Source organism: Notolepis coatsorum (genome assembly GCF_963971535.1).
Source record: "Notolepis coatsorum genome assembly, chromosome: 3".
Classification (NCBI taxonomy): domain Eukaryota; kingdom Metazoa; phylum Chordata; class Actinopteri; order Aulopiformes; family Paralepididae; genus Notolepis; species Notolepis coatsorum.
In genome coordinates, this window is record NC_140167.1 from 18869352 (window position 1) to 18882589 (window position 13238).

At 42.7% G+C, this 13238-nt stretch overlaps 1 protein-coding gene across 1 annotated transcript in view; it reads left to right on the forward strand.

Annotated features, from left to right (window-relative positions):
- The window catches only part of exoc3l4 (exocyst complex component 3-like 4), a 44711-nt gene extending 37277 nt beyond the window's left edge, over positions 1 to 7434 (forward strand). The window contains exons 9-14 of the mRNA XM_084310555.1: positions 113 to 214; positions 2016 to 2139; positions 3505 to 3627; positions 4197 to 4349; positions 5419 to 5540; positions 6630 to 7434. Coding sequence (XP_084166681.1) covers positions 113 to 214; positions 2016 to 2139; positions 3505 to 3627; positions 4197 to 4349; positions 5419 to 5540; positions 6630 to 6843 — 838 coding nt within the window. The 3' untranslated portion in view covers positions 6844 to 7434. The remainder of the gene's footprint in view (positions 1 to 112; positions 215 to 2015; positions 2140 to 3504; positions 3628 to 4196; positions 4350 to 5418; positions 5541 to 6629) is intronic.
- The last annotated feature ends 5804 nt before the right edge of the window (positions 7435 to 13238 follow it).

Here is a 13238-nt window from a genome sequence, read left to right on the forward strand (position 1 = left end):
TGCACTCTGGTTGGATGACAAACTTATTTTCGTGTAATTATTTTGCTGTGTAATGACAATAAATCGAATCTAATCTAATATCCTATTCTCTACTATTCCTCTCCCATCCCAGATTTGAGACTGAGTTCAGACGCCGCTGCGTCTCTCCGCACATCCGCCCTTCACTTCTGGATGAATACCTGATAACTTACATCAACACCTTTGCTGCTTTAAAGTAAGTCGGAGAACTTCAGGATAACAGCCTGTTTCCCAGAGGCGAAGGTCTTTCTCTGGTCTGCATCCCCTTAACAATTGTGTGTATTGAGCTGTACTGTACTGTACCCATTCTGCAATCTGTTAATTCAAGTTTTCAATCAATCAATCAAACCACGCCAGCTCTCCGCTTTTCAAACACCATGCCGGATGCCTTCAACAGAATGGTTGCCGGGGCAACCGGTTCTTTTCAGAAACTGTTGGGTAGATTCACAAGGGAAAATTTAAAGTAGAATCTGCTTGGTAGACCAGCCCTACAGAAGCAGCTCCACGAGCATCGCATCACATGATCCATTCATCGTGTCTCAGTGAATAACTCATGCATTGTTAAATATAATTTGTATGCATGCTTATCCGGAAAGTGAAAGAATGCCTAATTGTTTCCAGCTGGTTTAGCATGTTGAATGAGGTCATCTTGCATGCCTGCCGCAATGCTTTCGTTTGGGGGAACTTTTCAATCCGGGGGACAGTTGCCATTGTTTGGCAGTAGGCCGTTGTTTTCCAGTAGGCCTATTCCAGGTCATGTGGTTTCCTGGAAACCCTACTGGATATAGGAACTGCTCCTATAGAGTTGTGAAAGTGAAAGTGAAAGTACTATACTCTATGCTGGAAGCCTTTAGACCCCTCAGATTTATGGGCAGACAAGACAACAAGACAAGAAATAGGTCACTGACATACCAGTGCAGGCAGAGAGAGAGAGAGAGAGAAAGAGAGAGAGAGCGAGAGAGCGGGAGCGAGAGAGAGCGGGGGAGAGAGAGAGAGACGCAAAGTGAATGTGGTTAAGATTAAGATTAAGATTTGTTTATTAAGGACAATGCAAATTAATGAACATCATTTACATGAGTGTATGCATAACATCACAGCATGATAAGGACGTAAATATACCGGGAATAATTTCCACCCATAGTCCTAACATAAAACAAACACAAAACGGACCATACAACGTTCATTCATAAAAACTGACATCACTGACATGACCACACTAACATGACATTCAGTCAGTACAACATCACTAACATCCCTAATGAGTGCATATTTGGCTGTCTAACAGCCATTTCCTGAGTTGGCCCCTAAAGGTGGACAGGGTGGTACATTCCCTTAAGGGGACCGGAAGGCTCTTCCATGTTCCACTTCCCTTTATCGATAGACCGCAGCCGCTACATGAGCGTTCAACCACCAATTACAGTATGGCCTCTCTGGGGATTTGAAGTGGGCACGACTAACTTATTTTCGCTGTGAAAACTTGGTATGAAGCAAGAAGATAAGCTTGCAACTCGTGCTTCTTACTGTTACGCTCCAGAGACTGTGCTAGACAAGATAGTATCAAATAACATAGTATAGCATGTAATTTAGAAGTAGAAAATGAGGTCACAGTGTTCAGTATAGACATATGTACAATGTTCGATGCAGAATAGACGTAACTGAGTTACCATATAATATACAATACTATGCAGTGTACTAATGTACAATACTATATAGTGCAAGCAGAAATGGGATGAGGTACAATTTAGGTACAATTTACAGTAAGGTGTACTAGAACTCTTGAATGGACAATCTTTCTATCTGCAAGGTTCTTCCCCTGACCTGAGCTGAGAAAGAGTCTTGGGGATTGAACCTGTTCAATACACAAGTTATAGTTGCAAGCTTAAAGAAGTCTCACTTTGTCCTAAGTGGTTTCTCTGCCCCGCAAGATATTTAGTTCAAAACATGACTTGACTTGAAAACTTTGACCCATGTCCTCATTCCTGTCTCTCTTCCTCCAGGGGGCACATGGAGGGCTACAGGGACACCTGTCCCAGTCAGGTGGATGATTTCAGCAAAGAGGTGAACTGGCTGGTCATCAGGCTGGGCCAGGCTCTGGAGAACCAGTACAAGAGTGACGTCAGGGTAGGTGGAAGAGCACTACACTGTGAAGAGGTGTGGGGGAGGGGGCAGTGGTAGCCTAAAGATTAGAGAAGCGGGTTTGTGACAGGAAAAAAGCATTTCATGGAAAAATATTCTGTATTTTACTATGACAACTATTAAAGAAACTTGGAAGGTCGCAGGTTCGATCCCCCCGGATTGCCGGGAAAAAACCTGGATGGGGAAATGAAGGAATAACGCTCTCTCGTCCCTCAATACCCACTGTTGAAGAGCCCTTGAGTAAAGGCACATAACAGTGTCAGACTGTGGTGACTCCCAGGTGTGATTGTGTGAAGCAGGGCATTGTTGAAAAGCATCTGTGCTCAGGGCGGCTAGGTGGCACAGTGGGCAAGGTGCTCGCCACCAACGCAGGAGATGCTGGGTTCGAGCCCAGCTCTCGGCGTTGCTACCAGCTTGGCTGGTCGTTCATACTAATACAATTGGCAGTATTAGGTGGTGGGAAGCTGGTGGGTGGGGATCGGACGTTGTGGACAGCGACTCCTACAGGTCGGTTGGTGCGCCTGCGCAGCAGAATCAGGAAGCGACGAGGGCGGCGTGTCCCTCCCACGCAGACCCTCGCCGCTGAGAGATCGCGCTGTGCAGGTGAAAAGATGCGACGGCTGCCTCCTCGAGTACCGGAGGGGACACGTGATGTAAGGCTTCGTCCACATTGCAGCCGGCTTGTGGGAGGCATGGCCTAACAGCGTTCGAGACAGGGGAGGGTAGAATTGGACAATACGAAATTGGGGACGGGAGAAAAATAGAAAAATGGGGAGAAAAAAGTAGATCCAAAAAAAAAAGCATCTGTGCTCAGTGAACCCATTCTGAGTAAATAAAGGTAAAAAGGAGAATAAGATAATGAATTGGTTCAGATTTAAATCCCAGAGAAGTTTTTAATTTTAAATTTTAAGTCAGAATAAAATACAGTGGTACTGTGTAGCTGAGTGGGTAGAGCATGGCACTCCAGGGTTAGGGGTTACATTTCTTGTATAGCTCAATGGGTAGATTATGGCATTAACACCACCAGGGTTAAATGCTAGTGACAAGGCTCCCATGGTTTCTACACAGAAATAGGTCCTAAGGTCTCGCATAATAGGAAATGGATTTTTTAATTCATATCTAAATATCCTACTTTAGAAGCAGTGCAATTGATAATATACCTATTATTTGTATAGAATAAAGTTCTCTCTTATCTGATCTGATCTGATGATTAAATATTGAAACTAAGAGGTTTGATGTTTTTTTTTTTTTTCTTTTTTCTTTTTCTTGGTGTGTGTATTTCTACTGTTACAGAAAGACCCACTGATTGGCACCAAGTATGTATGTATGTATGTGTGTTTGTTTTCCCAGCCCTACCTGAGGAGGATGATGACCAGGAAGTGGCTCACTAACGATGATGACTTCCAGCTGCTGTACAGTCGGACCGAGAGCCTTTCCCAGCACTGCGTCCTCCTGAGGCCGCCCCACGTACAGGTGAACAGGGCTTCAGGGAAGAGGTCAACTAAAGTCTGGTTGCAGTCATTTACAGCGAGTGAAAGGCACTGTATTATTGAAGGGAAGTCCTTTGTTTATTGTCTTTGGCGTGAGCCATAGTGACCACCTGGGGGGATTCTCGGCATTGTATTGTTGTTTGGCGCCGGATAAGACATCTGGAAAACGTGTCGAGGCCCGGTCGTTAAAATGTGGCGACGGGGAGACGCATGAGTGGAAGGAAAGGGACACTGGAGGTGTCAACACAACATGTTTCAATTTCCCTTTTTTCGATTTTTTTAAATGTGTTTCTTTTTTTTATCTTTCTTTCTCTCGACTAATTGTTTTGTTGGCACCATCGAAAATGACGTCTACCCCCCTCAATGTGTCCCTGATGCTTAAATAAAGAATGCTAATAATAAGATAAGATATTCCTTTATTGATCCCCTTGGGGGAAATTCAGGCATCGCAGCAGCATGGGGGAGGGGAGGTACAGGTATGGGCAGGGTAATGTAAGAATAATAAGTATAACAATTTACTATATCGTGCCCCGCTCTTCTTTCTCGTCGCAGACGCTGGTGGGCAGATTGCACTTCCACGTGGTGAAAGAGTATGTTTCCCAGTTGATGAAGAACAACTACTCTTGCAAGAACCGCAAACACGAGAAGGCGGCGGACAAGATCCGAGAGCAGTGGGCTGAACTCAGGGAGCTGTTTGAGGACATGGTAAAGTAAAGTAAAGAATTGTTGGTCAATGCACCACATTGGTAGAAGCCTTTCACGGAATGTTACAAAAATTTCCTCCGTGGGTGCGGCTGGGTAGCGCAGTGGACTAAGCACTCGTGGACTCGCAGTGGCAGTGTTAGCGGGTGGGAAGCCGGTGGGGTACGTGTCCTGGTCATTGTAAACTGCGACTTCTACTGGTCGGTCTGGGGTGCGTATTCAGCAGGGAGGGGATCTGGGGGAAATAGTGTGAACCTCTGCACGCGTTACGTTCTCCCAGTGAAAGCTCCTCGCTGTCAGGTGAAAAGAAGCGGCTGGCTGACTCCACATGTATCGGAGGAGGCATGTGGTAGTTCTACACCCTCCCCAGGCCGACAGTGGGGCAATGCGTGCAACGACCAGAAAGGGAATTGGTATAACGACTAAATTGGGGTGGGTGAAAAATACAGAAAAAGCCCAAATATAAATAGAATTTTAAAAAAGTTCCTCCGTGTTGGAAGAAACAACGATTGCTGTGGGCGAAACAACGATTGCTGTGGGAAAAAGAATGATTGCTATGTGTTGATATCAACAAAACTTTAATACATTTGTGTTGTATCACTGGATCTTGTAAACAAGTCGCAGTGGAACAGTAATATCATCAGTGCTTTACCTACTTTACCACTGCACATAAATTTGGTATTTTCTATCAAAGGTCATTACCAATGGTTCCATGTTGGAAGAAAGATTTTTCGGGCCTCATTTAACAGTGAAGAGAGACATAGTAGGGTAGTGTTTCTTTTGCATACGCCTATGGTATTAGTGGCAGCCAACCATTGTGTGAGACAGGCCCACCACAAATACATTCCCCAGATGAATAAATAAAATATTGAAAGTACTTCATTGCGCACAAGCACACTTCTCATCATGACCCAACTCTGTTGTAATTCTTTGCACGCACAAGGAATTACAATTAAAACTCATTGCACACACAAAGACTTACAATTGATACGTGTATTATATACGCACAAAGACTTGCAACTTAAAACTCATTGCACACACAAGAATTACAATTAGAATTTTCCTCTCGTAGAAATCAACCCAAGAATGGCTCCACCATATAGGGGACCACCTGAGTGACATCATCGGACAGAAAAACAAGAGGGACATAAAGAACCAATTGCAACCTTTAGTGGAGTACTACCCAGACATCAGGTAAGCATAACATACCATAATGCTTTAATATCCTCAAGTGTTGAAAATAACATAATTTGCTTCTGTACCATGACAAGCGTGTGTCTTAAAGGAACACACCAATATTATGGAAATGTGCTTACCGTCTTCTCCAGAGTCAGACAAGAAGATGGACACCAATTTCCTCTCTGTGCGTTCAGTAGAAATATATCCGGCTGCAAGCTAGCCTAGCTTAGCACAAATGAATGGAAGCGGATACAGACCACTAGCCTAGCTGTTGGCCAAAAACACCTCTCCCAGAGTTTTAAGATCACCTCTAATCACCTCATATTGATATCTTGATATATTTCAATGGGGATTTAATGGCTTTCAAGTAAGGCTGGGAGGTGTACCGCATATATGAAGATATACCGTCATGAATCCATGCAAAGGTGTGGGGGGAAAAAATAAGTACTGGTACACATACTTTATATTTTTACGTCGATCAAAAAGTAAAGTAGACGCATACAAAAAAAATACCATTATACCATCGAAACTAAGAAACATATTGTGATCTGACACTTTGGCCGTACCGTCCAGCCCTGACCCTGAGTCAGAGAAACGTAAGAGGTAGCCCAGGTTGACAAGGGAGGAGGAAGGAGCTGGATGTTGATAAGAATAATTAATTGGCTGCTAGCGTGACTTTCTATTGTAAATTCCCCAGTAAACACAGGATATGCTGTATCATGCCTGTGTCAGGCCTTTCCCACAATAATGCTGAGCTTGGGATACATTACAATTGGTCCATAAATCACAGACTCACACATGCAAATTCACCCATTACACACCCACACACATTAAAGATTCTGTACAATGAAAATCGTGTTTTCCAATCTCATTGCATTTAACAGAAGGTATGTTACAAAATGTAAGAGTTGTTGTTGTTGTTGTTGTTGTTGTATGTTGTTGATGATGATGATGATCTATATCCCCCTGGATATGAACAGAATCAAACCATTTAAAATGTCCAATCTGCTTCCCTGAACTACTGAGTCACTGAACGTGATATTGCCGATCATAGAGATTGTGCATCGCACCTCAAAAGAAAACTCCTCTCCCCTCCCCCCGCAGTAAGAAGCACCTGGCGGCCGTGCTGTACTTCAGGGGGCTGGTGCGGGGCAGGGAGCGTCAGCTGATCCTCCAGCGTCTGACGGAGCTCAAGAGGATGCCGGGGAACAGGGGAGACCAGACCAGAGCCCTGTTCGGTGACATGCAGGTCACCGTCAACACAGACTGCCTGGCAGACATCCCCTCCTGTCTCTCCTTCCTGCTCCCTGACAACTAGAGAGGCAACAACGTGTCCCCCTCCTTCGTGATGAAGGACAAGTCCGTTTTAGGTGTTCACATGTACAGTGTATTTAAACCGAATTATTTAAAGATGGTAAGTCAGAGTGTTGTGTGCATTCGTAGTTAAAGAGGTTAAGCTCTTCCAGGTCGACGCGTTGCATTCACACTTCAGATGATCGGGGGTTGATTTTGCAACTGCGAGGACGTGGGCTGGGTGAAAGAAAAACAATTTAAAACCGACTTATTATGGTTCTTTCGTCTGAAGGGTTCAACTGTCTTTTCAGCGCCGGCTTCTTTTCCTTGTGTGTCTCAATGGAAAACAACTTGCTATTGTGCAACTCTGTGTGATAAAGGTTACAAATAGGGATGTCCGATATTATCGGCCGATATTGGCATTAAAATGTAATAATATCGGAATTTATCTGTATCTGTTTTCAAAAACATTTACATTTATTTAACCGTTATTTACCCAGGCAAGCAAGTAAGAACAAATTCTTATTTTATTTATTGTCAAAAGTATGCATACTGTTGTGTTCCACGACGAGAGATATGTAATGTTAATTACCTGAAATTATTCTGTTTTTGGGGGGGGGGGGGGGGGGGGGGGGGCGGGACCAGGTGATACAACTGATTGACAGTGGAGGCGGCGAATGGAATGGCAGATGGCACTCTGCAGAATACTGTAACAGCCAGGCAGTGAGCTAGGTAGTTTTGTAATAATGAAAGGTCTGTTATTTAATGTTTGTGTAAGGGCTATTTTAACTGTTGATGGGTAGTGCATCAGTAAAGTGAATATGGTATTGTGCTCTTGCTCTGTTTGAATAGGTGGAGAGAGTGATTAACTGTATTGTAATAGTAAATAGACAAATATGTTGTGTTCTTGCTTTTTTCTTTTTGAAGGTGGAGAGAGTAGCATTGCTAGTGCCACAACAGTTTTATTTGAGGTTCATAACAGTACATTGTACTAAGCAATTGTTGGCTCATTAGTTTGTGATTCACATGCACTAAAATTCACCAGAATGCAGGAAATTAAGTCTTTGTAACAAAAAAAATCCTGGTGGGGGACCCCCAGACCCCCCGCTTAAAAAGTGGCCTGACTGGGGCTATATTTCGCGCTATATCTCCCGGTATGAATTATTTCCCCAGTCCGGCCCTGCCTGCATATATCGGTATCGGTTGATATCGGTATCGGAAATTAAGAGTTGGACAATATCGGTATATCGGATATCGGTAAAAAAGCCAATATCGAACATCCCTAGTTACAAATATTTAAACTTTTCGCAAAAGAGCGCCACACTTCCGAATGAGTTCGTCGACTAGCCACGACAGCAGCCATGATCACCACTTCTCGTCGCTTCCCTCGAGATCTGTCTGACGCTGCTGGCTAACAGGCCCAGTGGACACGTGGCCTAAGAATGTGCCTTTTCTCCATACCCCCGTATGAAAAGTTATTATAGTTAGACTGTATAACTATTCCTCCTGTGCTGCTTATTATTATTGCTATTACTTTAGAAATACTATAGTGAACCACTCACTATATGTATTATATGGTAAATCTATATGGCTAAATATCATGATTCACCATAAGTTTATATGATATTCCAGGGGAGCTCCCGTAGCTCACCGCATATCTCGGCGCTATTTCTGCGTCGGGGAAAACCGTGCTCGTCACGGATCTGGGGTACACGAGTTCGATTCCCGGACCCGCCGTATTTTCTCAGAGTGTCTTCCCCTGCTCTACATCCCATTTCAACCTGTTTCTGTCGGTCATGCTTGACCAGAAAAGCGATAAACGCTAAAAAATAAAGTTTAAAAAAAAAGTTTATATGATATTCCACTATAGAAATACTATGCTAAACCATAGTATTTCTGTGGTAAAGCTGTATTGGGGGGGGGGGGGGGGGACAGGAGTACTCTGAATCACTGCGGTATTTCTATGGTAATCTGCATGGTGTGTGTATGAATGTGGATGTTTTATTTGTGGTGGCCATGGTGGGGAATTAACACACCAGACACCGATATCTGGCTGTGGCCGGAGAGAGTCTGACTTATACTACACTGTCAGCCGCTTTGGCATGTAATCAACTATTTGTTTGGAGGTTAATTTCTATGATTTCTTCGCCCACTGCAAATAGATTTCGCAAGCCATGAAAATAATCTTGCACAACGCAAATTATTTCACAATGTTGTGAATAACATTTAAACTTTAGAATTGGGGGCTGAGATTATAGCTAGAGTGTGCGCTTCCTGTCAACACAACACAACCAAAGCGCTCCCGCCGGCCCGCCATTAGAGGCACGTTCAGAAAACTCCACCCGTTTTCTACCCAGAAGACAACACTGCTTTGTCCTCATTTGAGATTCAGTGGTGGTTGGAGCATTGGATTCTCCACATTATTGCCACTTTTAGTGGAAAGACCGAAGGGAATCTGTAACCTCAATGCAGAAGAAACCAGTGCCTCTAGGTGGCGATATAGACAGTCAATTATTCCTACACATGTCGTAGAAGTCGTTTTAAACTCGGAATGTCATTCAGCAGATCTTTTGTAAAAGGGATTTACTGATGACGTATTTTACCTTTTTGACAATTTACAAACAAAGAGGGTAAGCTAGGCTAACGATTTGGCTAGTTTTTACATCAAAACTAGCCAAATAATACAATAATGACATTTATATTCCTGATATTTAAGCAGGTGATTGCTATTGCACAAGTCAGCATCTCTCTATGTAGCTTCCTGTTTGCACATCAAAATACATATATTGTCTTTTGTACATTTTTATTTCATTATTTTTATTTAATTCATCTTTCATTTTTAGCCAATATCTTTGTGTTTGCGCATCAAAATACACTAAGATGTTAGGGGCAAAAATCTTCAGGGAGAGTGTGTATTTTTTAAGCAAAGGGCTGTTGGACTAATTAAATCTAAAGATTCAAGATAACTTACAGGCACAGTCAAAACCAGGCAAACAGGCAGGATGCGAAAGCTGGAAAAGAAAACTGGTATAGTTGGCTGGTTTAAACAATATATTTTAAACAGGATTCTTGTTGATGTCTGATTTCTTTAATGTAAATAATGGTGTCCCTCAGGGCTCGATCTTGGCTCCTGTCTTCTTCAATACTTACATAAATGGAATAGTGGACACAAAAGCTCACTTGTACGCGGATGACACTGCTCTACCTGCGGATGACCTCACACAAAGTCCCTCAACTACTCAGCCCTTTACAGCAGTGAATAACACACATATTTAACATGGTACAAGCTATAAGTACCTGGGAGTTTGGTTGGATAAGTCATAAGGACCTTAACTTTAAGGGGGAACTATCTTATAAATGGCATTTTTCATTGTTTAGCATTGTTTCCTAGCTATGTGGACTTATATTAATAGGATCTATGTCTCTAATTCTCATATTGGCGCATTCTTCCAATTCTCCTCTCACAATATTCACCCTCACTGAACTGAGTCATCTGAAAATGTGCATATCTGTGATGTCAGAGATTTCTCAGCTGCATAATAATGTGGCAGTTGATGTGGCAGTTGGCACCAGGCCACACAGTGGTTAAGATCTTGAGGTAGAAAAATGCTGTTTTTGAGTACTTGATTAGAAATACAAAACAATGAATTTTTTTGGAAAAAAACCTTACAGAGGTGTTCCATAGACTCACAGGAATTGTGTAAAAGTGCCCAAATAGTGAAAGAAATAGTCAAATTGTTCCCCTTTAAAGAGCACATCTGCAAACTGACAAAAGAAAAAGTCTTCCCTCATCACGCCAGACAAAGACTATAGTCTCCTCTACCTTCTTACCAGTTCTAGACTACTGTGACATTATTTATATGAATACGCTCCAGTCTGCACACTCCAAACTCTTGAGACTCAAAAGATAAACTGGTACATTTTTATTTACAAAGCCACCATTGGTAAACTGCCCTCTTACTTGACGACTTTCCAAATATCCACCAATGCCTATAGCTTAAGACACAGATTGTATTCCCCTGAGTTAGAACTGTCTGCAAAATTGAACTGCTCCAAATTGATCACGTTGTTCCTTAAGTCAGTTCAAGCAAATCCTTGGCGATCGTATCATGCTCCTGTTTCTGACTGACTTGTGAAATTTTTTATGTAAACTATATATTTTGACACTTTGTATTTCTACTGTATTGTTAATTGTGTGACCACTGGTCATGTCTGATTGTCAAAGTGATTCTGAATCTCAATGGGACTTTCCTGGTCAAATAAAGGCAAAAAAACAAATCGACGATCTGGCAAACAACAGAGGTGAGCTAACTGGTATATATAGGCCTACTAAGGCTGCATTTGTTTATGGTCAGAGGTGGGAAGTTGGAAAAGCTAATATACATATAGCTAATAAACTGGCTGTGATCACAGCGCAGGCAGCCAAAGCCGGAAGTAAAGCCGTGTTGACAAGTTTATAAAAATTATTTAAAATGTTTATTAGCAACGCAGAGCTTTCAAACCCTAGCGTCTGTCTGTCCGAAACCCTCGTGCAACTGTTAGTATCTTTGAGATTTCTCTGCGACACTTGTACGAGAAGCGTTTTATTGCCGACCAGCGCGACAGACTTAATTGTGAGATTTTTCAATGGTCGTAGAAGGGACTGTTGATTCGCGGAGAGCGTTTAGCTCGTCCAACGATGTTGGCGTGATTTACAGTCCCGAAAGGGGCTAATAAACTTACAAATAGACTCTTGACTATACGAGATGATGTAGAATGACGCTGAGGCTTGAACTGGGGGGAGGGTTTGAGAAATCATACCCGAGCATGCGACTAGGAACCCCCGAGTTGACGTGCCATTTTAAACAGGCAACAGGTGTGTGCCAGAATGGGCTGGCAGACGGGTGACTGGATGACAAGCTGATAAGGGAATGGAGAACAGGTGAAGTGATGAGGTTGTGGAGGGAAGGGCTGGAGTCCTCTGCAGGGCCGTGGGAGTGGACATGGCAGAGAATGGACAAATTAATACATACAGGGGGATCAGGGAGGATTCGTGACGTCAAGATAATCTGAATGAAAATGGACTCCATGGCAACACACGAGACCCCTCTTTACAGCCAGGCTAATGAATGCTAGTCACATGCAGAATTAGGCCCAAACCATGCAGGTTTTCTTTTTGCCATAAATTACTTTAGCCCTTCTTATAAGTATTATAGGTACACAGGCTACACTCATATATATATTTATATATATGTGTGTGTGTAATATAATATATATACATATGTGTATATATATATAATAATAATACATCTATTTTATGTAGCGCTATATCATATTCACAGTAAATGTTGCTCAACTCAACGTCAGCCTAAGACTCACCCCCCCCCCCCCCCCCCTGACACACCACAAACCGCCTGGGCCGGTCCTCCAGCCATCAGGCTCTACATCAAAGGGCTTGGGCGGCCGGATCTGCTGCCAGAACTATCACTGTCAGAACTCGGGACTTGAGAACTAGAGACTCATATCACTGGACTCTCATCACTGGACGATCTTGTGTTTGTACTTTTTATATTATTATATTGTATTTGTATCTATACTTTAAGTGTATCTATAGTGTATATAGATACTGGACTGTATAGGACTGAAGCTATGCATCCCCCACCCTGTATCATCCCCCCCCCCCCCCCATGCTGCTTTGACACCCGAATTTCCCCAAGGGGATCAATAAAGGATCATCTTATCTGTAAAATATCTCTCCTCCATATCCTTTTGATCACTAAGTTTGAGGGATCCTTGCAAAGAATGTGTGTAAATATCTGCTGATATAATATATAATTGATTTTACTCCCAAATATCAGTATCGGCTTCAAAACTCCAGTTTTGGTCGGGCTGTACTATTAACATGGACAATGGGTTCCCTGAGCTGGGAATCGGAGCATCAACACTTGAATTTGTGATAATCAAGTGACACAAGTGAAGTCGGTCCATTAACAATGAATCAATGGACAAGAAGATAGATACCAATTTCCTCTCTGTGCGTTCTATCTGGCTGCAAGCTAGCCTAGCTTAGCACAAATTAATTGAAGCAGATACGGCCCACTAGCCTATCTTAAAACTCCAGGAGAGGTGTTTTTGGCCAACAGTTAGGCTACTGGTCCATATCGGCTTCCATTCATTTGTGCTAAGCTAGACTAGCTTGCAGCCGGATAGCTTTCTACTGAACACACGGAGAGGAAATTGGTATCTATCTTCTTGTCTGACTGTCTCTAATGTTGGCGTGTTCCTTTAAGAAGAAACCTGTTCACATTCACAAATTAAAACTGAGCTGTACAATATTATAGAAATAGCATATGAATTCTACTTTAGTGTGCATTCGCTTTAAAGGACAATGCCACCTGTTTTAAGAATTCACATGTTCTTATTGTGCCTCAGGAGAGTTCA